The sequence below is a fragment of a genome, unplaced genomic scaffold, assembly GCF_019419815.1.
Source record: "Pyrus x bretschneideri cultivar Hongxiangsu unplaced genomic scaffold, Pyrus_bretschneideri_v1 Contig16, whole genome shotgun sequence".
In the NCBI taxonomy this organism is placed as follows: Eukaryota; Viridiplantae; Streptophyta; class Magnoliopsida; order Rosales; family Rosaceae; genus Pyrus; species Pyrus x bretschneideri.
The window spans coordinates 4,452,622-4,480,398 of record NW_025999457.1 but is presented as its reverse complement, the minus strand read 5'-3'; the positions used below and the strand labels follow the sequence as shown (position 1 = coordinate 4,480,398).

General features: G+C 37.4%; 3 protein-coding genes across 4 annotated transcripts; 1 reads left to right on the top strand and 2 right to left on the bottom strand.

Annotated features, from left to right (window-relative positions):
* Window positions 1-12,384: 12,384 nt before the first annotated feature.
* On the bottom strand, window positions 12,385-14,512 carry LOC103930304 (probable inactive receptor kinase At2g26730). The gene is made up of 2 exons (XM_009339624.3): window positions 13,171-14,512; window positions 12,385-13,088 (listed from the first exon to the last, which is right to left on the bottom strand). The coding sequence occupies exons 1-2, from the start codon at window positions 14,510-14,512 to the stop codon at window positions 12,385-12,387; spliced, it is 2,046 nt and encodes a 681-aa protein (XP_009337899.2).
* Window positions 14,513-18,442: 3,930 nt separating this feature from the next.
* On the bottom strand, window positions 18,443-22,501 carry LOC103930281 (uncharacterized CRM domain-containing protein At3g25440, chloroplastic). 2 transcript variants are annotated; one of them, XM_009339590.3, is made up of 6 exons: window positions 22,290-22,501; window positions 22,116-22,207; window positions 21,536-21,968; window positions 20,966-21,367; window positions 18,949-19,109; window positions 18,443-18,629 (listed from the first exon to the last, which is right to left on the bottom strand). In XM_009339590.3, the coding sequence occupies exons 2-5, from the start codon at window positions 22,181-22,183 to the stop codon at window positions 18,957-18,959; spliced, it is 1,056 nt and encodes a 351-aa protein (XP_009337865.2). In that variant the 5' UTR covers window positions 22,184-22,207; window positions 22,290-22,501; the 3' UTR covers window positions 18,443-18,629; window positions 18,949-18,956. The 2 variants fall into 2 exon arrangements, with proteins under 2 accessions (XP_009337865.2, XP_048436977.1); XM_048581020.1 differs by having other exon boundaries at window positions 22,307-22,501.
* Window positions 22,502-24,195: 1,694 nt separating this feature from the next.
* Window positions 24,196-26,028, top strand: LOC103930280. Its single transcript, XM_018643263.2, has one exon. It carries the CDS (start codon window positions 24,421-24,423, stop codon window positions 25,702-25,704), a length of 1,284 nt encoding a protein of 427 aa, XP_018498779.2. The 5' UTR covers window positions 24,196-24,420; the 3' UTR covers window positions 25,705-26,028.
* Window positions 26,029-27,777: the final 1,749 nt, after the last annotated feature.

Here is a 27,777-nt window from a genome sequence, read left to right as displayed (position 1 = left end):
CACCATGTGTCACTATACAAATGGTAGGATACGTGTGTTAAAAAATTAATAACTTAAAAAATAAAATTTCTCACCATTTACATAAAAACATGTGGTGTACCATTCATGTTCCCGTCACAATGAAAATTTTCTAAACAAAATGCTAAGGAGACTCTAAAAAATTGGACCTTTTATGAATTCTCCACCATTTCATATTTTGGATATAATTCTTGTATCAATATTATAAAATATTGTACAAAAAATATGAAATAATATAGATAATCCATATAAAATCTTATTCCAAAAGGGTCTCTTTAGCATTTATGTTCCACCTATTTAAGTTATCAGGCCAAGACTGTGTAGGAATATTGACCATCAATCGTTTTTTGAAAAGGACTATTAAGCCAGCACAGCAATACTACGAGGTCACTCGCGGTTCATGGTTGTTAAGGCATGGGACAAATTTAAAAGTGTTTCTCATCACGTCAGCGCCCCAAGACTATGAGGTCACTTGCAGTTTATGGTTGTTAAAAAACAGAAGAGATGTAAGATCCACACATCACATTTTACTTCTTACACACCTTTTTAATTTTCGACCGTTGGATTGGATGAATTGAAGAAGATCAAAAACAAAAATTATCAAGGAGTGTGTGAGAAGTAAAATAAGGTGTGTGGATAGCACATCTCAAAACAGAAACATATACTAAACGACACTATTCAACTATTCAACTATTCAACTCTTTTGAAAACATACTAAACGACACTATTATTAACGCACGATCCTTTCATGGCCATTAAAACAATATTAGCTCCTTGGACCTAATAGATTGGCGTTGGGGGAGCGCAAAAAAGAATGATATGATGAAATCAATGGGCCTACAAACTGTTGAAGCAATATTAGAAAATATGAAAATAACGTAAAAATTATAATAATAATAATAATAATCATAAAGAAATTCACAACATCAATTATTTATAAGATTAATATAAATAATAAAAGAGAAAGTTAGAAAAATTGACAAACTTAGAGATTGAGGCTTGCATAAATGCAATATCCTAAAGATAGAATTTCATCCCTACTCTTGTACTTGTAGTTCGGTAGGTGTCCGTCTCTCAGGATTCAACAATCTATAATCCGAAGTTAAAGCACTTCAATCTTCGGACTCTGACGAACTTTATATATTTCATACTCTCAAGACACGACTCGGATTTTTACTAAAACATTGGAGAAAACTCTTCTCTTAATCCTCTTAGATAGGTGGGATGCTTGTGTTTATATAGAACTCAAGCCACTTTTTTTGAAACATTATGACTGTTGTCTAAAGTTCCAACGAATATATACAACTCATGAATTTGAATTCAACTATGACACATGACTCTTATTTTTCATTCATACAAAAATTAAATATTATAATATATAATTTCCAACAATCCCCCACATGAATGAAAAATTAGGAAGAATTTGAGAGTACATGTGGACAAGAGATGCATCGGGAGAGGTGTCTTTTTGACTTGAACCTACCTTAGTGAATACTTATTGGATTTACTTGGTGACATAGTGAATATGAAATCTTGAATTGTTCACCGTAGCAGTAAATAGAGACAATAAGTAACACACATCACTAATCCTAATATATTCCGGTTTATACGGTTGTGTTCATTTTGATCTTGAACAAATCCTGGATTCATGAGAGCTTTAGAGAATTTAGCCATCTCATACTCACAAAAGCGACCCACTTCTACTCTCACATAGGTGACCACTAATTAAGAATAGTCTGCTCTATTCCTCTTATTTATAAGATATCACTGTCATTAAGCATGAATATTCAACCTAAAACGTCTACAGACAACACACTTATTTCATTATAGGAATGAGGTATATAGTGTGTTAACTTCTTTGAATCATGCCCAACCAATTTGCCTATTGAAGTTAGACCATGGGATCTCCAATCAACTAAGTTAGGTTTTTGCTTGGCTGATTCATTAGTTATGTTGGCTTGAGCCTCATTCCCTTCGATGATCAACTTACTCTCTAGTCTAACCTTTAATAATTGGATCCACTACTATGTTGACTATTTTTAATGGTGTGCACAGTCCATCTTATGAAATTATATTTCATATGAGAGTAGTTGTTTCTCAATTTCAAGTTCAAAAGTATATATATGTTGGGACTTTCTAAGTAATTTACCTATGCTTAGGTAAACTCCCCCCACATTTAAAGTATTTGTAAGAAGGTCTTTAACCTTGCCATACCTTAAACAAGTTATCCATAATAAGAGATATTGCTTGTTATCTCTTTTAAATGCAAATTACTCTTCCTAATTTAGACATTGTTCTTTGCCTTATTTGACAAGCCATCATAATACATGCATGACCATTCATATGCTTACTTAATAAGCATCATTAGGTATAATACATTTTTCCAAATATCCCACATTTTAGTGTCTAGTCTTTTCTTTTCCCAAAGACCCCCACACTTCCAATGTATAATTCCTCTCACACTGAGCGTCTAGACTTTTCTTTTTCCAAAGACCCCCACACTTACAGTGTATAATTCCTCTCAAAGGAATTTCCTTTGGTTACATCCATGACTAACATGGGCACCGCAAGATTACTTATCATAAAACTGAATGTCTTCTTTTGCTAGTACGTCTAGTAGTCTCACTTCCTTTACAATTCTAACATACACTAATTACTAGCAACGCTAGTGTCTAGTGCCAATTACTAGTCTAAAACTGTTTCTCTATAGCACTAATAACACATTTTTGCAAAGAGTTGCATAGGCTTGTACAAATAATCACGTCATTACCTTCTTGTGTGGTTTTCTGCACGTGTTTTCATAGTTCTCCTATAAATAAAACATTCATGTTCATTTCAAATTAGAATCAAACAACCATCACGTTCCCTTTCGTAGAAAAATCAAAGGGCATTTGACATATTTCAAGACCAAACTTTTCTACTTCGATAACACATCTCCTTTATGGGAAAAAGATCCATTTCATGAACTTGTATGAATCTAGTACACCACTTTGGTGTTCACTTGGCCTTAACCAACGTCTTTCTTTTCATAAAGGAGACATACACATAACATGACCTTTAAACGAATCTCATAATAGATGCAGCAATTAACCACATGATGAAAATTGTTATCACCGTATCTTTTTGGAAACCAGAATCTCCAGCTTTTCTATATCCCAAACGGCACTAACATTGTAACCGATATGGTTATAGTCTGAAAAGAACCAAACTAGTGACCACACCATCTCTGTCTGTAACTAGTGATCGAATGGTTCACCAATTTGTTTCCTTATCCTTGTGTTTGTACCGTTTGAGAAAACTTGGAGACCTTCGCATATTGTTTGGCATCTGTTTGTTATTTGAATAGATAAATCCATTCAAATAGAAAATCATGTCTGGTTTCAGCCCACCACGAACCTCACCAATCATAACTGATTGTGTTGGTTAGAAGCACCATTTTTGTTTGACAAGTTTAAACACCAATTAACCAAACATCAGCCTGATATATCAAGCCTAGATATGGCTTCGTTAAAACATATGCAGTGGTTTGCATCTTCCCTGTCAAGACAAGATTTGTCTGGATCATGAAGCCACCATCTTCCATGTTAAATAATGGGATTCATAATACTGCATATCAATTTGATTCTCTTATAGGAATCACTCCATAACAACATCGTTAAGAAACCATTTAACAAGCACAATGGTTGGAGAAATTTAGAATTGGTAAAACTAATCACATTTCACAAGAACTGATCGCCATTCTCAATGTCTAATTTTTAGATATTGAACCAACAACAATAATGTTAAATGGAAAAAAAAACATTAAATAAACAATCCCTTAACAAATTGCCCATTTCGTTCTTAATGAAATTCAAGAACAATATCTTCACAGCAATATGCGTGCGTTTCAAAGTCTTAAAACTAATCACATATCACAAGAACTGATCGCCATTCTCAATGTCTAATTTTTAGAGTATTGAACCAACAACAATAATGTTAAATGTAAAAAAAAAAACATTAAATAAACAATCCCTTAACAAAGTGCCCATTTCGGTCTTAATGAAATTCAAGAACAATATCTTCATAGCAATATGCATGCGTTTCAAAGTTTTAAATAGCAGTTTCACTAACATATATCCAAATCATTCTTTCCTACTTTCTCAATATAATTATTTTTTAAATCCATATTTGTGACAACCCGTTCCAAATTTTACGTTTTTATTTTATTTTAAAAGCGTGAATTTACGAAAATGCCATGGAGGCAAAGATTTTGACTTATATTGACCATCGTCTAGAGAGACGTATGACTTATTCTTTTAACATATTCTCGTAGTACTCGTGGATGTGAACGCATAGGCGAAAGCCGTTTGCGAGTTCGGATTTTAACGGTATAGTTATGGACGTTTGAAAATGGCTATTTAAAGTTTAGTTATAAATTATTTGAATTCCCATCTTATGGGAAAGTGGCCAATCTGATTTTAGGCACAAATAGGAATGAACCAATTAAATTAGAGGGAGAGAGTGAGACCAATAAGAATTAGAAAGAAGGAAAAAAAAAAAAAAAAATCCCAGCTTCCCGTGGGTTTTTTCCAACTCGCGACTACCCATCTTTCAAGGCCGATTCCGGCCAACTCCGGTGGAGTTTTTCAATGCCACCACCACCATCTTGAAGCTCTCATTCCCCTCTACAAAATCCACCCAAGAACCACCTTGATTAACCATGGGATGTGGAGGTTTGAGGCCACGAAAATTGACGAAAATCAATGGTGCTCCGGCCACCCTTTTCGATTTTCCGGCAAATCGGCAAAGCGATGGCCGATGCCACCACTTGGGCTTTGTAGCCCATCATCCCAGGAGCAAAACTCAACCAACTTTGACCCCGTTGGACCACTGTAGACGACGAATCGACATCGGGAAGTTTTAGGCACCCGCCGGCTTCGTGGGAAAAATTGACCATCTTCCGTCCACTTTTGGACTTCGTGGCAGGTATGAAAGTGGCTCCACTCACTGAGATCTTCATTTCTGTGAAGTTTGAGAATTTTTGGAAATAGTTGGATTTTCCGGCGAGTCGGGGTGGCTGACCGCCACCCGCGGCGGCGCGTGGCCAGTGAGCCGCCAATGCTATTTTTAGCCTATGTAGAATGTTTTGAATTCAGTTTTGTCATTTGAATGACGTAGGTTGATCGTTGAAACCTAAATTTGTTATGATACGTTACTTGATAAAATGTGAATCGATGATTCGACCGTTGGATCGTCACCAAAATTGGATACATTATAATAAGTAATATTTAAAGATCATAGGAATTTACGGATCTGGAATCCGACTTACGGATCTTCCTGAATTGGATTTGTAAGTTAGTAGAATAAATGTTCACGGCCACTTGTTTTAGGCAATTGGCGGAGATCTGACCGTTGGATCGTAATGAAATTTTAATATGTTATTCTAGAAACATATTTTGGATCGTTGGGAGTTGCGGATTGGAAATCTGATATATGGATCTTCCGGGTCAAGTTATACAAGGTTGTAAACCCTACCGTCGATCTTTGATCGACGGTTGACTTGTGGTCAATGGGTATCAAACTATTTTAGAATGTCGTTGAGGTTGTGTTTTATGTGAATTACGTATTCTACGGATAAGAGTTCTGAGATATGATTTGATAATTGGCCACAGGGACAGATCATTCAGGACGCCTCGATGCGTGCGCTAGAGAAGTATAGCGTGGACTCCAAGTGAGTGGACCTTTTCCTTTTTATTGTGCATATTATTGAGAGTTCTATCGACACTTTTAAAGTGATTAGGCATATTACTTTCATATATAATTATTGTGAATGCTTGAGGTACTATATGAACTACGAATGGCTTGATCCCTGTCTAGGGTACGTAGGCAGTCTAACGAGACGTTAGATGCAGCCATAAAATATTTGAGACAAAAGCCTTGCTTGGGAAATTGAGTAATGCGAAGGAAATTGGTAAAGACAAGTTTTAGTTTTGTGAATTAGTTAGTTAAATTAGAGTTAATTGGATTGTCATGGATATTTATCCCTGAAAATAAGGGGTTTGAGAGTAGGGCGTTACTAATGGTACACTTCACACCATATTGTTTATAATTGAAAATGCTACGACATGGTTGAGTAGTAGATTGCATCATGATATATCCATATGTATATTACTTGCATATAATTATTGGGAATGCTTTCAAGTGCAAAGGTGAACTCAGGACACCCAGGTAAGTTCAGGTGAGTTTATGATACTAGTTGAATCGATTGGGTTATAGCATGACTACAGTTATGAGTTAGGCAACTTCGATACGGTCGTACTGGTTGCCATGAGTTGCACCTGTTATATTAAGATGCATTGAGAGCTCATAAACCTGCACCTCGGTGTTAGTGCTCCCGCCCGTGGCCAAGGCACAGTCCTTCACGTGATGTTCACCTCCCGCACCTTACGCTCACCTTGGATCCAAGGTAGGTGCACAGTCCTATCGTACAGACCACCTTAGGTGGTTCCGACTCGTAGGTGACCCGCGATTATTCGCCCAGTCTTCACGTGATCGTAGCACTTGAGCGTATTTATTTACACCCAGTCCTGTCGTACAGACCACTTTAGGTGGTTCCGACTCGTGTGCAGGTATACTTATTGAGCTATATGCTAGCCAGGATTGACGAGATATGGATAAGTCGTATAGTGACTCCGACTTATATGCTAGCCAGGATTGACGAGATATGGATAAGTCGTACAGGTCACTATAGGTGACTCCGACTTATATGCTAGCCAGGATTGACGAGATATGGATAAGTCGTACAGGTCACTATAGGTGACTCCGACTTATAAGATTGATGAGATATGGATAAGTTGTACAGGTCACTACAGGTGACTCCGACTTATATGCTAGCCATGATTGATGAGATACGGATAAGTTGTACATGTCATTTTAGATGACTCTGACTGATATATCACTTTGTATTGATTTAGTTCTTTTGACCTACTTATTAATGTATGGTGGATTTGATGGCAAACCGTGGTTTTGGTCATTTCTAAGTATGGTTTGGATATATGTATATATGTTGTACTTTTTTATGGAAAACGATACGGGTTTTACATTTAGGGGCATTACTTTTAGAGAGGTAATAACTTTGGGAAGCTTGGTTTTATTGCTTACTCACACCTTCTGTTTGGTGCCCTTCAGGTTTTAGCTGCTGAGTTTGTATCGACAAGAATCTGTGGCGAATCTTAGTATTAGAATATTTTTTTTTTGGGTATGATTCTTACCCACACTATTGTACCTTACTTATGCTCTGACATCGCGTGTGAAATGGGTTCGCTCCCACTCGTAGCGCACTCTGGTACTTAGACACTTTTAGATTCAAATTTATTCACTTTTTATGCACTATCACATTTTATGGCTTCGTCACCTTCCAGGTGTCGGCCAACACAGCTCGATTCAGGGTCCAAGTGGACTTTCTGGGTCGGGGTGTGTCAATATTTTTCTAATTATTGCATAAAGAAATTCTGTTTTTAGATTGTTGGAGCAATATTAGAAAATATGAAAATAACGCAAGAATTGCAATAATAATATTTATAAAGAAATTCACAACATCAATTATGTATGAGATTAATATAAATAACAAAAGAGTAAGTTTAGAAAAACTGACAAACTTGGAGATTGAGGCTTGCATAAATACAATGTCCTAAAGATAGAATTTCGCCCTTACTGTTGTGCTTATAGTTCGGTAGGCGTCCGTCTCCCAGGATTCAACAATTTATAATCTGAAGTTAAAGCACTTCAATCTTCGGACTTTGGTGAACTTCCTATATTCCGTACTCTCAAGACACGACTCGGATTTTTACTAAGACATTGGAGAAAACTCTTCTCTTAATCCTCTTAGATAGGTGGGATGCTTGTGTTTGTATAGAACACAAGCCACCATTTTTGAAACATTATGACTGTCGTCTAAGGTTCCAACGAACATATACAACTCATGAATTTGAATTTAACTATGACACATGACTCTTATTTTTCATTCATACAAAAATTAAATATTATAATATTAATTATGATATATAATTTCCAACACAAACCAGCCCAACAAATCCAGCAGATGTTGCGCTATCGCAACAAACCAAAGATGATCGCCATCAACGATCGCTCCTATCCTTAGATCGTCTACCGAGAAAGAGAAACGAGCGTAAAACTTAAAGTACTATCTGACTGTTGATAGACCTGACAATTTTTTGGCACAGAACTTCAAGGACAGGTCTGTCCAGACGTTAACTCTGAGCCATATGTTGGCCATCAACAGAAGAATAAGTTTATAACATGACATAAATGCTGTTAGGCCTAGCATTTGGACAAAATGCTATTCAACCTCTTGGATGAGCACTGCACTCAAAACGCGTCGACCCTAGAAATCATGTTAGTAGCCATGTGTAAATGTCACTTCCTCCCCAGGTGTCGAGTGGAGAAGTACCTTGTAGATCATGCCTATGTGTTCTGCCTATTTATTAGTAGAACAGTGGTAGAAGTAAAGACCCTAGTCTTTTAGGATTCACTAAGGGCGTAAATAAAGAAACGGAGTACCCTTATAAGCGGTCGAGTCCAAGAGAAATAAGTAGATGAAACGGAGTACCCTTATAAGCGGTCGAGTCCAAGAGAAATAAGTAGATTACTTAAGTCAAGATCCTCTGTAATTCACAACTCATATATACAAGAGTACTCCAGTGGATGTGGCTCATTCTTTATGAGTGAACCACTTAAAAAAATTTATTTCTATATTTGTCTTATTTTTCAAACCCATGTAGAGTTGACCATATTGGTTTTTATTGACCTTCCAATTTTGAGAGTTAACACATACAAATCAAATAATAATCTCGGAACTATTGCCGGTGGAAAATTACAAAACCAAAAGATAAAATTGATAGCAGAAAATTAAGGGTTATAATTCAATGTCTATTCTTCTCTCCAGGAGGTGAAATATATGTACAAGCTGACCAAGCATACAAGAAATCTCATAGAATACGAAAATTACAATCTTATAATAAATACAATAAATACAAAGAATCATTGCCTCACGACAACACTCCCCCTTACGTTGACAAATAGATGTCTCATAAGCTCAACTTGTCAAGTGAGTCATGAAAGACTCTAGCAAATATCGAATGTGTTAGAACAATTGCCAACTGTTCTTTAGACCTTACAAACGGTATCTCTAGTAACCTCACAACTAGCTTCTCTTTGATAAAGTATCGATCTACCTCCACATGCTTAGTTTGGTCATGTTGGACATGATTATTTGCTATTTCCCTAGTTGCTGGATTATGACAAGAAAGCTGTATAGCCCCTTGAGACTTAAACCCGATATTTTTTAATTTTTTAATTTTAAAAATTTTTAATTTGTAGAGACGGATTAAATGAGATTAGTTCTTCGTCAACAGTCGTATACGAGACACCAACCCTCTCCCGAAGGAGAAAAGACCGTTGCACCCAAAAACCGCCCGCCCATTCCCTTTCTACTAGATTTTATTAATAATATGAAGGGAACAAAAAAAAAAAAAAGTAAAACAAGCGGAGGAACTAGGCCAATACCTGCTAAAAACATCTTTTGAAGCCAACCTTAACAAGAAGTAGAAAACTGCTTGAAATAAGAAAACCCAGTTACAAAAAAAAAAAAAAAAAAACAAGGTAAAAACCCGATCTCAGTAAGCAATATACGGAGCCATAAGTGCTCCCAAAAAATGCATCGGACAACACATGAGTTGAGTTTACTTCATTGATTTTCTTGAACATGAACATGCGGCACACACCCAAATATACATGGCGTAAGATTAAGGGTAGAGGATAAATATATATGGTCTACCAAAACCTCAAGATGAGTCCAGAAGTCAATAATCCTAGAGGGCATCCAATCCATCAGACATATAGCATTGGTAATTGCGTCGGCCCAGTAAGACTGGAGTTGATGCACCTATAGGAGCCCGAGCTATCTCCAATATGTGTACATTTTTCTGCTCGGCCATGCCACTCTGTAGAGGAGTTTGTGGACATGTAGCTTCATGAAGATACCATTTTCGTGGAAAAGTTTTTAGAGTTCTGAATTGACATACTCACCGCTATTGTCAGACTGGAGAACTTTTGATAGAGAGTGGAAATTGACTCTGAAACATCTTATAAGAGTTTTATAAAATGAATCCAATATCACTCTTATTCTTTATGACATATAGAAATTGGGTCTCTCCATACATCAGAATAAACTAAATCAAACGGATTCGGTCTTTTTATTAAAACTCAAAGAATAAAAGAAAAATATGACCTTTAGCTAATTTGAAAACATACATTTTAGATTAGAGTTTGAAACACCACCAGATGAAGATAGAAGTAATGGCCACAAATAACCAAGGAAAGCATGCCTTAACCGATGATGCCACAACCATATATTTTTAATCTTCTTGCTGTCACCACGGCGAACTTGATTCACTCGATCTGGTGTCACATCATCCACATAGTGCAACCCCTTCTTTTAGTACCACGCGCAATTATTACCTTGAGTCTGGATATCCTAAAGCAAGCAAAAAAGAGGAAACAGTAATATAATGCAATCCAGTTGTTCAGTAACCTGATCAACATACAAAAGATGAGCAGGAATTTGCAAGGTACGATGTAAAGATAAAGTAGGTGTGGCGGCAACAGAACCGGTCCTCGTCACAGCAAGAGATTCTTTAGTTGTTGTTACTACGCTTCCTTTAGGAGGGGATGTCATATATTGAAATAAGGTTTCTGATGCAGGGTGATGGTTAAAAGAATTAAATTAAGAGCAATAAAAATTGAAATATAAGGTCCACTATCTCCCAGAGCTAGCTAGCTAAGAGAGACCTGAAACCCCAAATAGAGCCCCATTTCCAGTACCATCCCACAATCGCAGAGAATTTGAAAACAAAAGCTGAACAATCTCATAAGAGAAAGGCTCTAAATAGAATGAAGACTATCTTTGTCAACATTTTCAGAGGAATGGGCGGTCCGAGACATTCCAAAATATGGACTTTTGCAACCATAGCCATGGGAGAATCATCCACATGGCTTTTAGTGCCAAGCATGGTTGCTTGCCGCTGAGCCTCACGACGGACAAAGTTGAAACATTTTGCCAACCCCGGAAGTGGTTTCATCTGGAGAATATCACTTCCAACTTTGTCAAACACATCACTAAGGCCAGTAAGAAAATCATAGATCTAGTCTTTGATCAGATCCTTCTTTCGGCTCTTCAAGCGAGCCGCACGTACCATCTTGCTAGGTTGATGTTTGTCAAGCTCTTGCCAAATATTGTTCAATTCAGCAAAATACAATTGAATTGGACGACCTTGTTGTTTGGTCTGGGGAGCCTTGCATCGTAACTCATAGATCAGGGATTCATCAGATCCATCGTGACATTTAAGTCACACTTTTCCAAATATCTTTAGCCATGGGCAATTCGATAAGTAAGCCAAGCACATTGGAGGGGTTACATGGTTTTAGCAAAACAATTTCTGATCCAAAAACCTGCAGCAAAATCACCATTAGATTTGACACGACCATAAAAATTAATTTTAACATAATCATTATCTGGAGGTTTCCAGCCAAAATCCTCATAGCTTTTCATTTTCCATCGTTTTAATGTAGTTTTATTAGCTTTCCAAAATTCACCTAAACAATTCATATGTGTAAAAGCTTCCGAAATTTGAGACGTCTCAACAGCAGTGCTGATGTTGTAGGCTATTTTTGCCTTTGAGATCATATTAGACCATAATTTCTCATGTCAAAGATGTGAGACACTCACATTTGACGAGTAATTTTCCTCCCAAAGTTTATTGAAGATGCTTTAAGATACCAAACAACTCTAAACTCTACTCATTGTTTCTTGAGCCAAACCATCAAATTTTGTCTCCCTCGTAAGTGCAAACCTTATAAACACCTAAATTCAAGCTTCGGATTAACCTTCACAATCGTTGTTCGTCATTGTCGATTTTATAACATGTCCAAAAGTTAGTTCCGTCCAATATGTAAGGCAAAGTAAACACTTTCCGATTTGATCGATTCGATTGTGATGAAGGCGTAAGACTCTGACTATTAATTAATTCATTCATTCAAATAGAAAACAGCGCAAAATAAGTACAGAATTAAGCAAATAAAAACCCTACTAAAACGCCTCAATGTAAAGCAGAAGAGTAAACTACTAAACTGCCAACTAGATTGACAAGGAGCCAAGCCTTGATGACATTATAAGTAAAATTACGATTCTGTTGATGACATTATAAGTAAAAATACGCTAATTACAACTAGATTGACAAGGAGGAGTCCCATAAAGTGGATGGAAGTATTTTGTGTGTTATATTGTGGTATCCCTATGACAAGGCAATACTACTTATATCTTGCAGGAAGGGCAGTGGCTGATACGGACTCATCTGTTAAGGATTGATCCAAAGACGAGCTTTCATCTTCATCGATTTCTGATTCAGTAACCCTTATATTCTCCAGCTCTCTCACAATTTCATCCATCCCTGGTCGCTTCTCAGGGGACGGATCACAGCAACGCATTGCAATTTTTAGCAGTCTAACCATATCACTACTGGCTCTTCTGTGCATAGTTATTTCCATATCGAATATCTCAGCCGTCCATTCCTCCCTAACTGCTCGGTGAACCCAACCGCAGAGGTCTATACCATTCACGCCCGGTTGGGCTGTGCAAGCTGAGAACTTTCCTGTCAAGAGCTCTAAAACAAGGCTGCCGTAGCTCCAAACATCAGATGCCTTCGAGACTTTCTTGGACTTTTGGTACTCCGGCGATTTGTATATGACCATGCGCTGTGTTGCAACTGGAATCGCAACAACCGAAGCAAAACCATAATCAGAAACAAGAACCCCATCATTATCATCCAGAAGAACGTTCGTCGACTTTAAGTTCCCGTGAGGAGCGGTGCTAGTGCTACTGCTGCTGCTGCTGCTGCCGCTTTGTATTGATGAGGTCGCATTCCTGTGGAGATACTCGATTGCTCGGGCTACACCTCGAGCAACTATTAGTCTTGACCTCCATCCAAATGGAATGCGGTCTGGACCTCTTTTTCCTGCATATATATAAACCACTATCTTCGTAAATATCAATTAGAAGAATTAACTCACTCGTATTCGTAATGTATAGGTACGTACCAAACAATCGGTTGAATAAATTCCCTTGGCGAATGTATTTGTACAACAACAACTTCTCATCCTTGGAGAAGTAGTAAGCAAGAAGAGGCAGCAAATTGGGGTGCTTCAGACTGGCAATCTGCTGCAACTGCTTTGTGAAATCTTCACTAACCAGTGGCTTCAGATCCCTTAGCCGCTTAACTACCACGGATTGCTTAATTTGATTGCCTGCCACGTTATTCATCGTCACTATCTCCGCCTTATAGCTATTCCCAAAGATGCCATTCCCTAAACTCTCCGCGGATGCTTTTAGAAGATCTCCCATTTCAAATATTTGATGATCATCTGCTCCGTGGGGCTGAATGAATTCCAGCTTCCCTCTCGTGTGTTGATCCTGTCCTTTAACCTCGGCAGCTTTCATTGTCTGATCTTGACGGCCTTCTTCTATCCTCTTGTCTTTATCATCACCAACCTCACCTTTTTCGTCCTGATTCGGTGATGCCGATTTAGTCTTCTCCAATTGTTTCATCATCTTTTTTAGCTTCTGTGATTTCTTACAGTAAAGAAGGAAAAGAAAAATTACAGCTACAAGAGCAGCAACATCCAAAAGGAACCAGTACATGCTTAACTTATCCTCGGACTTGGAAGAACTAGGTTTACCAACTTGACCAGATGCTAGGTTGTCAATTCCACGAACAGTGCTAGAAGATTTGCATAAAATGGAAGAAGGCGGCCCGCACAATCCTGCGTTACCAGAAAAAGAATCATAGCCAAATGCTTGGAGAGCATGAGTTGCTGGGATCAATCCGCTAAGATTGTTATTCGAGACGTTGAATGCCTTTAAGGTCAATTGGTTAAATTCCGGAATAGGACCCTCGAAGTCATTATCTTGAAGCAGCAACGACTCCAACATCCCAAGACTCAAAAGCGAGAGTGAAATTTCCCCATGTAATATGTTGCCGGACATATCAATATGCGTCAATTTCAGGTTGAGACTAAAGTCCATCATGTTTCCCCATAGAGAGTTGTTCTTTAAGCTCAGGGTTGCCAACTCAGTGAAGTCCATGAACGCGTCGAGCTTGATGTTGCTTCTGAGTTCCATACTGCACAACACAATTCCAGTAACGCGGCCGATGTTACCGAAATTAGTGCATTGAATTCCAGACCACATGGAAGGCTGACTCATGAAGCATGGATCAGCCGTCCAGTTAGCATTCAGGAAGGGATGATTGAAACTAGTCTTGAGGGCAGTAAGAGCATCCTTCTCCTTTCCGCTGTACCCAACCTGGGCTGTAGCGCATCTAACGCGTAACAGCAAACACGGAACAAGAATAAGAACAGCAATAAGGTAATGTTTTTCCATCATCAATATTCAATACTTGTTCTGATGATGAACAAGCAACTGATGGCATAAAGATCAATAAGTACAATAAGTAATCGAAAATCTCGACGGACGATTTGTAGCTAAGCAATAGCAAATATTCCCATAAAATTCTATTGCGTACAGCTAGCTATTTAAATGTTTCTATGTCGATGGAGGATAAAAACAAGGACGGACATGGTGCACATTCTTGCTGAAAAAACCTAGGAGAGGGCTGTTTTTACATTGTTGTCGACGTTGATATGGAGGATTTTGGGTTAGTTTATATATATGTGTGTAGATAATGCATTTGGACATATTTTACTGTAATTAATTATTAATTAGTTTTCTTCAAAAAAATTATTAATTAATTTTGTATTGGTTTGTCACTTTGCACAGCAGAGAAAAAGCTTTATTTGTTCCGAAGTACAATTTTGTTGCTATCTTACAGATTTGGATCCTCCCCTAAGCTAATGAAGAGGATTCTTATGATTAATTATCGTGGGCCGTTGGATTCTTATCCAACGGCTACAAACAGAGGGGTCCTTTTAAAGTTATAATGATTGTAACCGTTGGATAAAAATTCAACAGCTCATGATGATTGGTTAGGAGGATCCTCTTCATTAGTTCAGGAGAGGATCCAAATCCCTATCGTACCACCTACTAGTAGCAGTGCCGCTTAAATTATAAAAAAAAAATATATATATATATATATATATATGAAAGTTGGGTGTTTGTGTTTGGTAAACCCTTGTAACCAGTTTTTTTTCACAATTTTTAGCCAAAAAACTGAAATAGCAAAAGTCAGCTTCAAAAAACTGGTTTTTTTTTTTTTTTTGGTCTTATAGCATGGGTAAACAATATCGTTAAATGAACTTTTCAAAAATCAATCATGCCCTTATTTTTTTCGTTTATTATATGCTACCAGTTGTAGAAATCAGATCTGAATTTTAGGGCGTCCTTCCTCCCAGCGATCTCTCTCCTCTCCTAGGTTGCGTTCTCATAGCTCACGTCCTTTATCTGGTAAGCTTCTCTTGTCTGAAAATTTCAACCAAATTTCTTTTTTTTTTTTTTGTTTGATTTTCTTGTTGGGTTTTCAAATTTGGGGATACGAGAGTGTGAGAGGTTTAAACTAAAATATAAATATTTTTTAATAAGTATTTTTAATAATTGTCACTTAGTACTACGGTCTAGTGGTATTCATCTTCACTTGTAAGTGAGCGGTCTTAGGTGTCTTTGGTCCGATTCTCTCCAAAAGCCAATTTGAATTACATTATTGCTAACTTATTGTGAGGCTAAACCTATCCCCTCCCCTTTAGTGTAGATATTTATATTTTTATTAATTGACCTTTGTTTGCCAAATGATGAAATTAATACACATACGTATTAAGTCTTTTTTTATCATTTTACACAGTCAACGCTATTTTATATAAAAGTTTACCAAACATCATAACAACTTTACAACTATAGTTTACTAATTATTTTACTGCTTTATTTCAAAACTGTTTATTCTCATTGCCCAACACGTGCAGTTTTTTTTTTTTTTTTTTTCATGAGCACAACAATACAAAACTAGTCCTAAGTAGAACCATTCATTTTATATTCTATTTTATGTGAGACTGCTACATAGTAGCTAACTTCCCAATATTGATCAATGCGTGCAGATAATTCAACATCTATCATTAATTTTCTTTTGTTAATTCGTACATGCAAAGTAAAAACCCAGCAATATTTTTTATTCAAGCAATCAACCCACTATGATACCATGTTAAACTTTTAGGGCAATGGGCCAACGCCCCACTACTAATAATACTAGTACTCTCTTCAACTTACATCTTACCATATGTAACATAACAAGTACCGAAGATTTCTACACAAGGTCTCAGGTCTGGGTACCCTAAAGATTAGAACCATTAATTTATCTAAACCACATATTAATAGAATGTTCTTTGTCAACTAAAAAGGACAAAAACTATTTAACCTTCTATCACAACAAAAAAGTTAAAGACAGTAACGTAAATTCACAAAACGAAAATTTTTTGGTTTGTGTTAAGCCTCTATAGATGATTTTAACATCTTTAATTTAAAAAAAAATAAATAAATAATAAATTAAAAAAAAAAAAAAAAAACCTATCTCCCCGCCTCCACTCCCACGTTCTCTCTCATTCCCTTCCTCTTACCTTCAATTTTAAAAATAGAAAATTTCATGTGTGGGCATACAATAGTATTATATATTTGTATTTTTTTTTTTTCAAACAATGATATTATCTATACTAAAGGGAGAAGGTGGGTATAGCCTCAAAATGGGCTAGCAATAATTTGATTCAAATTCGCCTTTGAACCAAAATGGACCAATGCCCCACAACTAATAATACTGGTACTCTCTACAACTTACATCTTACCATATGTAACATAACAAGTGTCAATGTGGTACATAAATGGGTCACATAAGTTTTTTTTTTTTTCTCACAAATAGTCCTTGAAATTGACATGCAACATCAAAATGGTCCTTGAAATTGACATGCGACATCAAAATGGTCTATAGAATTGAAAATCGATCAATGTAGTCCCACAAGTAAGTGTCCCAAATCAGTGTAGTCATTCCATTACAATTCTATCAAAAATTCTATTATGTGTTGATGTGACATATAAATAGATAACACGAATCTAATTAAATTTTATAAAATTAGAAATAGGTGTAATAATTTAATAGTTAATAAAAAGTTGAGAACCCAAAAACAGTCCTGCAATCAGCTCCAATACTAATCCACATTCCTCTACCTCCTTCGCTGTCTATTCTTTAAAAAAATCTCAATACACCAATCTTTACACACTTCGGCACCCTTCTCTGAATGGAACCTAGATCGAGATCACCTTTGATGACGGCTTAACTGATTGGCAACGATTTCTGGGACATCACTGCTAACATTTAAGCGGTCAACATCCTCAGAACCTTAATTTTGAAGAGCTTGTTCGACGCTTCTCTGGTGGTTTGGTGACTCAAAGATCAGAGGTATACCTTGAGATAATGAGGTTATAACCGAGATGCGTCTATTGTTGGCTGAAAACTAATTCCAAACCCCCTCTTAGGCCTAGTTAAGCCTTGTGCCTTTGAGAATTTATAGAAGGGATCTCTTTTCGGACCAGGTCCTATTATAAGAAAAAAATTCTATTGTGCAAAAATGTATTTAGACAATTTTTTTAATTAATTATTAAATTCACATCAGCACATAACAATTTTTTTTTACAGAATTGTAATGAAATGATTATATTGATTTGCGATACCTATTTTCAATGACTACATTCATCGATTTTCAATTTTTGGGACAATTTTAATGGTGTAGGTCAATTTCAAGGACCATCTTGATAATGTGAGTCAATTTCAAGAACCATATGTGATAAAAACCTGTCAATCTTATGAGGCTATTTATATGTCACATCAGCACTTAACGAAATTTTTAACAGAATTGTAACGGAATGACCACATTGATTTGCGACATCTATTTTTAAGAACTACATTGATTGATTATCAATTTCAAGGACCATCTTGATGGTTATGGTCAATTTCAGGAACCATTTGTGATAAAAATCCTAATATTATATATATATATATATATTTTTTTTTTTTAACAAATGATATTATTTATACTAAGGGAAAAAAGGTAAGCTTAGTCTCAGAAATAGACTAGCAATAATTTAGTTCAAATTCACCTTTAGTGAAAATCGAACCTAAGATCTCTCTTATAAGCGAAAATGAATATTACTATACCGTAGTACTAAGTGGCCTTTCTTTGTTTTTTTGTTTTTTTAGTTTGTCAAATTTCCAATGGATTTTCACATACACCATCTCCCATCCCCACGGCAGCCCCTCCCCTCTCTCCCTCTCTCCCTCTCCGCCTCTCCCAGTCAGCTATGGAAGCCAAGAAATCAACAGAATTGGAAAATTAACTCAGATAAAGATTGATCACTTTCAAATACTAAACACCAAAGTTTCGGAATCCACGAAGAGCATATAGCACAAAGGTGCTGCATCCGTCTTTTAGCCAAGACAAGTTCGCTTTTCAAAGAGATTGAAATGCAGAATCTGACACACCTCCAACACCAGCTTCATAAACGTTTGCTGCAAAAGCGAGACCCCAAAATTAGTCATTCTACCACACTAAGCAACATTCAAGTTTTTCATGGTTTTTGAGGAAGACCCATCTTCCAAAAACACACCAAGTTACCCAAACCCACGATCTTTAACCAATGATCTATCTTGCAAACTCAAAACGCTAATCAAATTACTGGCCCAATGGCTCTAAGAGCTTGGTCTGAGACCAATCCAGACTATCCCAAATCCAAAGGTGTCAAAACATTTCACATGTTAATGAAATATTAATGCTTTCAAGCAAACGGGAACTCGAGGTCAAAATAAGGTTTGAGGGCATGTAAAATACCTTACTGTTCACGTCTTGACCAAAGATTCTTGTGTTGCATCCTCATTTGCTTTCTTAAATCGAGCTACGTGCTTTTGATACTCTTCTAGTTCATTCTCAAGCTTTTCAATGAACTGACTTGTATGTTCGAGGGACTGCTCGTATTTATATTTTTCCAGTGCCTGCAGTGTTTTAAACACAAAAGCAATTGTAACGTTAACCTTTGCATTCATGTGAGAATCAATGGCTTTTAAACCAATTGATCAATTGGCCTTCATGAAAAAGTCAATTCCAATATCTCAACCTTCTGGGGTGATGATTTCATAATAGAATCATAATGTGGAGTACAAATAAGATAAGCTAAAACTGTAAATTTAATTTCATTTTATTTAAGACCCTTGAAAACAGAATAATTTTGTTATCAAAGACGAACGCCATAACCAAATTTGACTAGCAGCCAACAAAAGATACCATCCTCAACCTAAGAAACAGGACACAAAACTAAATTTCTCATTGCTAACTGTATTTCAAAAGACTTCCCAGAGAATCACTCTCAAAGCTGAGAATCCCATAGTCCACCCTCTACTATTACTCTGCCTGGTTCCATCCAAGGATTGAGACCTGCAAGGTTAGCTCAAGAGGAAACTCCACAACCACTTACCAAGAAAAGACCTATTTCTCTCCTCTAAATTCTCATTGCTAACAGTTTCACCCTTGGTTATTTGCACAAGGTACCTGAAATAATATGACCACACAACCCAAAACCAATTGAGCAATAAGTTGCATGCGACTCTATCAAAATAAGGGTAACCCTTGAAGAACAACCTTTCCTCCACCCTTCTAAATTCTTCCTGACTTTCTCTACCACTGAATTGCAGATTTTAAGACACATTGGATTGCCACCAATGAGACATGAATAACTGAGGCCACTCAACTCTCCGATGAAACTAACCTACTGTCCCCTATATTGATGTCAAGAAAACGCTCTTGAAAATATCAATCCTATGCCCCGATACTAGCCCAAACAGCTCAATAATCTTGACGAAATTGTTGTCAGAAAATTGCAGAAGGGATAAACTCATTCCCCAGCGATAAACAATCTCCAATCATGTTAAAAATCGTAGCCATCTCCACCAGTCCATGAAGTGAATCAACTACAAGTGTGTAGCGAAATGGGTACAGGAGGTCCTATTGTCTCAAGCATCTACACGCTTTTAAAGAAAATACTTCCATGGAAAATAGTTAGACGACTTAAAATCATTCACGGGCAACCAGAATTATTTCTTATTTATGCATTCTGGAAAACAAAATTTCTTACTTGGAATCTAACAATTTGTGAAATTTCAGTCCTACTCTACAATATCCTTTATCTCTTCTCCATAAAGGTACTAAAACAAAAACAACAATTTAACCTGAATCAAAATTTAAATTTCTTGTAACTCACCCTTCTATTAGTTAAAAGTAGTTTATGTTACCTATAAAAAAGAGATTAGAACTACGCATTTAAAGAAAAGTCTCATTTTCAGATCACATTTTCGTGTCAATTGTTATCCACAAAAAGATAAAAAGCAGAGGAATGCAAAAGACAGCAGCGATTCTCCCAAAAATATTCATATTTGGTCAAAATTGAGTACAGTAAAAACACAATGCTGTAGCAGGATTAAAAAAAAAGACAATCAACTGGAGAAGTATAAACAAGTGTTACATCCGGTAGTTTGGCAAATACAGAAATTTCTGAAAGAGAAAGGAACCTGTGTACTCAAACTATAAATCCCAAAATACGAAGAAATAATGGTGTATCACATCCAGTATATTGCACACTCCTTGTAATGCAAAAAGCTCAATAATCACATCATATCTACTCAGCATTAACAGAAAATTATTTCACTCAAACAAATTGATAACTTATAACGTGCAAAAATGTTACGAACACTTTATTTTCAGGACAAGACAAAATCCCAGTCTAAACCTCCTATACTTTCTGGCGCTAACTTCCACATTAAGAAAATTGAACAATCTAATGGTAGCTGAAAATTACCTTATTTTTGGATAATGTATCCGGAGGTGACATCACTTTCGGCTGCACATAGTTCTTTCCCCGGTAGAAAATTATGCTATTATTAGGTTTTATGTCAATCACAATGCCTTTACTCAGTCGAGCAAGCTCTTCAGCATATTCATGAACCTGTCCGGGCTTACAAGGCTTGCAAATTACCTTAACAGTTTCATGCTTCTTCCAATGCAGATGCATATTTAGAACCACCCCTCCGAATACTCCTCGCCTTCCTACTGGGACATAGTTCTTCTTTTTCTCACCGGTTCGCTTAAGATAATGTTTTTCTTCTTCAGTTAAAATTTCAGGATCATGTGTTTCAGCGGGGGCTTTGGGAACCTCAAATTTCCTCAACTTCTCAATCAACCATGCTTCCTTTCGTTTTGCCTAAAGAATACAGAAATTTACTGAGATAAAAGTAATAAAAGAATATAGTTAGAAAGAAAAAAGTTATTTGTAAAGATAAATCAAGGCACTTAAGTGTAAAACTATAGATGATGAGATAGTGAGATAGTAGCAGCAAGGCATTCAAAGAGAACAAAGCATCTCACCAACCTTTTCAAGTTTGTATATAATTCTAACTTGTGGGTTTGGAGAGTTCATCTTCTTTTTGGCCTTGAGGCGGTAAAATCGCAGTTCATTCAGTTTGGCTTTCTTGGACATTTTAACACGCCGAGCCACATCCATCTTCTTGTTCCCATTGTTTGAGGGACCAGTCTTATCGAGTGGCTTGCCGATTGAAAACCTGACAACATCATTGTCTGTCTTCACCTCCAATGATGTACTGCTCATGCATCTAGCAGTAGCAGGCAGGCAGTTTCGAAGAATGCTATGAGACGTAAAAACATTTGACCTCCGCACGGATAACGAGTCCAATGCGGAGGATGTACACGAAGCTTCGGAAGGAGAGTGTGTAAAACATGTAGTGGATGGCACCGAGTGATCGAAAACATTTTGGGTTACACAATACAACCAGAGAAAAGGGTCCCTGTATAAGAAAACATACACATTCCAACACAATCAATCCAGAGTTTGATAATTTCGTAACCCTAATGCTAATAATTCTTGGCAGAAATATGAATGAAAATGCCAAAAAACAGGAGAGGAAGTGAAATGAAAGGAAAAAAAAAAGTACCCTTTGACCGCATTTGGGCAAGAGCGAAAAACGGCTCTAGCAGAAGCTGAAGCTGAAGAAGCTAACATTTTGGGCGTCAACCGAAACCGATCCTAACAATGAATTTGACGGGAAATTTGGAAAAAATTCTTAACCCAATTCTTAATTAAATTCTTAAAATTCAAACCAAAATACCTAAGTAAAGTAATCACCCTTGGAAATAAACACCATGATACGTATTGTAATTTGTACGGGCTAAGACTGGGGAGCTCCTCCGGGAGTGGCCGAGGTCAGGCAGCGGGTTGCTCCTAGTGATGTGGTGGAGGGAATGGTAGCCCTAGGTGGGTCGGGATGAGTAAATATTATACAGTTTAATCCGAGGTGGTTGGCAATGGTAATTTAACGATTTTGGTGCCGGGGGAAGTAGTGGCTCGCTGTCGTTCTGCTTCCTGAGGGAGCGGCAGCGGCGGCGGTTCAACCATTAGAATGGTGTACAAATAGATTTCAAGGAGAAAAGGCGCGCTGGGACTTCTATTTTCTTGAGCTCGTTTGGTGAGTGGTACAGGGATGGGATTCGGTCAAGTAATGCAACTAAATTTGTAAATTAAAATTGTATACTAAGATAATTTTTAAAGGAGATGTCAAATTTTAAATTTGAAAGCTTACATAACATTTTGACATCTTTTAAATTTTTTCTCTCCAACTGATAAATCAAATTTTAAACATAAAATAATAATTCATATGTATTTTCTTTGCATTGGGAATGAAAAGAAACAGAAGGATAATGCTTTAAACCAATAAAAAATTAATAAAAAGCATTTAATAATTAATTAAAAAAAATCTGAAGGTGCTCTCAAATTTGGCAGCAAGGGGAGAGATGTCAATCCATGTCATGCCACATTAGGTTTGGCTTCTCGGTTGGAAAACATTAATGCTGCCTTTTGTTACAGTTATTGCTGATTTGGACAATTTGACATCTTCTTTGAAGATGCTCTAAGTGTCATTAATAAAACAATTAGCACGGTAATTAATATTTAAGTAATAATAAAATCATCAACTTTTATATCATTTTAGTTTACATACTTAGTTTACAAAATCGAGTCTATGAAAATTTTTCGTTTTAGTTTTAACAAACAACTTTACTGGATAGGTAATGATAGGAAGATAAAATTTGTAAAGTAAGTGATAGGGAATTTGATGATTGAACTATTATTTAAGTATTGATTACCGTGTTTACTTTTTAATGGTGACGCATAATTTAGATTACAAATTTAATTTACAAATTTAGTCTACCTAACATTACTCTATTTTTTATAATTTGAGAACGCGTCTAGTAGTTTAAGTTGAAAATAATTTATTTTGAAAGACATAATTAGGCCTGTAAACGGGGTCGAAACTGTTTGAACTCTCATAGAGTTAAGCTCGTCTTTAGCTCCTCAAAGCTCAACTCGTAAAAGAACCAACCAAACCTAACTTAAGTTGATTAAGAAACAAATCCAACTTGAATACTATGTATGTTCGGCTTGTAAAACTTGCAAACAGCTTAATTTTTATTTGCAAAATAGTTCAACGTCGGCTTGAACTAAGCGCAATCATTCAGCTTCGAGACCAAATAATATTAATAAAAGGACGAAATTTACAAAAAAGTTACAATTATAAAATCACAACAAATTAAGGGTTGTATATTTGAGAAACTTTAATGGATTTATAAATCCAAAGATTTTTATAGAGTTTAATTGATTTGTAGAGATTCTATATAAATTTTGATTCAATTCCCTCGAAATCTTATGGGAAGAGGTGAGATTTGTGGATTTTTAAAATACACTACGAAATCTTTCCAATTCCCTCTCATTCCTCAACTTTATCAAATTTTTTAAAATTAAATTTTAATTGAATACACCTTGAATTTCAGAAAATCATTCAAAATCCTGATTAAGTGGCCTAAATTCATTAAAATAATTAAAATCTCTCAAAATCTCAATTAAATACACCCCTAAAAGTAATTCATTTTACAAATTACACCGAAGCTTGCGGTGAAAAATGCAGTTACCGAAATCCGAAACTCGCTCATATGGAGGAAACACCCCATTTCTTTTCACGCTTTGTCTTGTTTTGTCTTGGTAATCTTCTCCCACTGTCTGTCACTTAAACTCAGCCGCCGTCCGCGTCTGCGCCTCCTTGGAGAAAGGAAGACTAAACACTCGACTCAAAGAGAGGAGAAACCGCCTAAACCAAGCTCTCTCTCTCTCTCTCTCTCTCTCTCTCTCTCTCTCCCCCACAATTCAGATTACTTTTGCGCACCCAGTCCAAACCCAAAGTCAACATTATGGAGTTCCACCTAAACCACAGCACCAACTCCCCCGCATCCTCTGCCTCCTCCAACACCACCGCCATCGCACCCAACCCCAACCCTAACCCTGATTCCACCTCCAACTCTGTCTCCGCCGACGACCCAATGCACTCCTGGTGGGAGTCTATCTCCAAAGCCCGCTCCCGCATCCACTCCTTGTCGTCTCTCCTCGATCCTTCCCTTTCCCAGTCCCTCTCTTCCCTCGCCGACTCCGACCGCCCCGCCCTCTCCCTTCTCTCCTCCCTTCAATCCTACGACGCCGTCTCTTCTGCCCTCTCCTCCCCTCTCTGCGGCTCCGGATCCGACCCCCTCTGTCACTGGCTTTACGACACCTTCCTCTCCTCCGACCCCCATCTACGCCTCGTCGTTTTCTCCTTCCTCCCCCTCCTCTCCGGCCTCTACCTCTCCCGAGTCCACTCTCTCTCCTCTGACTCCCCATCTCTTCCCTCCCTCGCCGGCTTCGAAGCAGTTCTCCTCGCCATCTACGCCGCCGAGACCAAGGCTCGAAACGGCAAGCCTGTCGTCGTTTCGATCCCCGATCTCTCTCAACCTTCTCTCTACCACACCCCACTCCTCCAGAAACCCAACCCCCTCACTGCCTCCACCGCCCCCCACCAATCCATTGGGGTTTTGTCGCCACCGCTTGAACCCCAGGTCGCGGTGAAGTCCACCAAACGTGCCTGCATCGTCGGCGTTGCCCTGGATTCCTATTACAAGCACATTTCCCAGATGCCCACTTGGTCCAAGATCGATTTTTGTCGATTCCTAGCTTCTTGGGCCGGCCAGGATTGCTCTTGTCTGCGACAATTCGGTGATGATGATACCAACGAGCCCGATATGAATTCGGGATTGTTCCTGGAGGGCAGCGATGAGATTGACGTTGTGACCGAAGAAATGGACCAGTTGACGGTGAGGATTGAGAAACCTAGTAGCAATGGTGTACATTTGGAGCCAAAGGGGTCCAGAATTCCATTACCTTGGGAGCTTTTGCAGCCTGCATTGCGAATTTTGGGGCATTGTTTGTTGGCCCCATTGAATTCTCAGGATGTTAAGGATGCGGCTTCCGTTGCAGTAAGGCGATTGTATGCGCGGGCATCTCATGATTTGGTGCCCCAGGCAATTTTGGCTACCCAGAGTCTCATTCAGCTTGATAAGAGGACACGTGAGGCTGCCAAGACTGTTGCAGCTGCTAATTCGTCTTCAAATGCTAACACCCCAAGCAAAGCTAAGAAACCAGAAGTGTTTTTGGTCTCAAAATGAGTAAGTAGTTGGCTGGTTTGTATGCTGATTTGATTTTGCACATTGGATGTTGTATAGCTATATATCCAACTGATGAAAGCAGGTGTTGTAGATTAATGTTGTATGATTGTCAGTCTGTGATTTGTGTTTGTAGATCCATCCTAGTGAGAGGTAACTTTTGATTACAAGTTTTCTTGTGGTTAGTTAAATGTTATGAACTATGCCCTTGTGTATTTCTTTAAGTAGCGATGTATTGTTTTTTTGTTGATCTTGTACTTGCAAAATTGACTGAACTGTTAGTTACTTAAAGTCTGGTAATTTATGTAGCTTATCATTTACGTGTTATTGCTTTCTCATTTCATCTCGTCATTGTAATACATTATCATTTGTATTGTCATCTGATCCAGTGATGCTCTATCTGTTTTTGTTTTTGGCATGCACTTTTCCCTTCACTGATGCCGCATCTCGTCTTGTTGGATCTTTTCAACCCAGTAATTGTTGGAGGAAGATGGATATGAGAGAATACGGAAGAGAGTTTAAAACGGCAAACTGAAGCTTTATTGATAACTGACTTTATTGATTTCAAATTGATTACAACACCAGGCCATCTTATTGGTTATTTATAATAACATTCAGACCTTTTCATAACAGACATAACTCTTGGATTAGTTCCAAGAGTTGCAGACACAACCCTAGACTTCTAAAGACATACAACTCTTCCTAAACGTAGCTCTTCTCAAGAGACACAACTCTACTTAACAACTGTTACAACTAACAGGGAGATAGTGCATTACGTTTAACAGTAATATATAATGTGTGTTTACACTTATTGTTCGTGTTTGATATTGATGTGTTGGTTTGAATGTGTGAACCAATAGCTTTCTTACTTGATGGTTTGTGGGAATCAATAAACAAGCGGTTTGTTTATCTGCCCACTCAGTTTGATTGTTTGGCATTAATCTGATGACTGCAAAGTCATTTTAGACCTATTTACTGCTTAACTGTTGGTTCATATGTGAAGTTTTTTTTAATAGTGCTTAACGGCCATCTCCATTAAGCTTACTCCCAGGCTTAACCTTCTCGATTGCTTGACCTTCTTGCTTATAGGCTAGATAGGGTCTACTTTGTACACTTTCAGCTTCGTTTTGGACTGATAAAAAGAAGTTATATGTCTTCCTGTCTGTCAATATCTGGATGTAATGTAGGGTGTGGAAAATACAGTAGTCAAATTGTTACATGCGTAACGGTGGTTCTTGTGAAACCGGGTTTCTTATCATTCTTTTTGTTTGTGTTTTTTTGGACTTATGTTAAATAGACTCTTACGAGTGCCGAGGGTTGGTTGACAAGGAAGAATTCGAAAGGCAAAGTTACTTCGATATATGCAATATGATTGAGCAAAACAGGGTTCATTGGATAGAACAATAGTGTATAATAAAATGTCCTGATGCAAAAAGGGTTAGGACTTAGGAATGTGATTAAAAGTAACAAGGCACTACTTGGGATTTGGTTGTGGAAATTTTTGCTGGAAAAGGATTGAGTGGTTAGGGAACCATGAAAATGGTCATAGGCTTGTGTGGTTGCCGATCGAAAAACATGTTCTGGTGAAGAATGGGGAAAAGGTTAGTGTTTTGGGAGACACCTTTACGTATCTCTTTCCCTCACCTATGGCGAGAATTTGTGTAGTTCTATTCCAGTAAGCTGGGATTTTGAACTTTGAGGAAATCTATGCAGTTCTCTTCAAATTTTATGTTGAAGAGCTTCTGTTTCATTTTGTTCAATGTGTATTTCATGTTTTGGGTAATGGGGTTGATAAGGAAACTCACAAAAACATGTTGTATGCCACTTGTTCTTATTGTGTATTCTTTCTTTTGGGTGCAAACTACTTTCTTATGGGAACAATTCTCATATGCGTAGTAATTTCAATCTTTCTAGCAAATAAAGCGCTTGGCTATTTATTGAGTTCCGCTTTCACACGATCATGGTTATGCAACATATACACATTGTACAGGGGAATTTCAGTAGGATTGGTTGACAAACGCACCTCCAGCCTCTCAAATTGGGTCGGACTTGCGTGACTTGGGCAGTTCTGCCCTC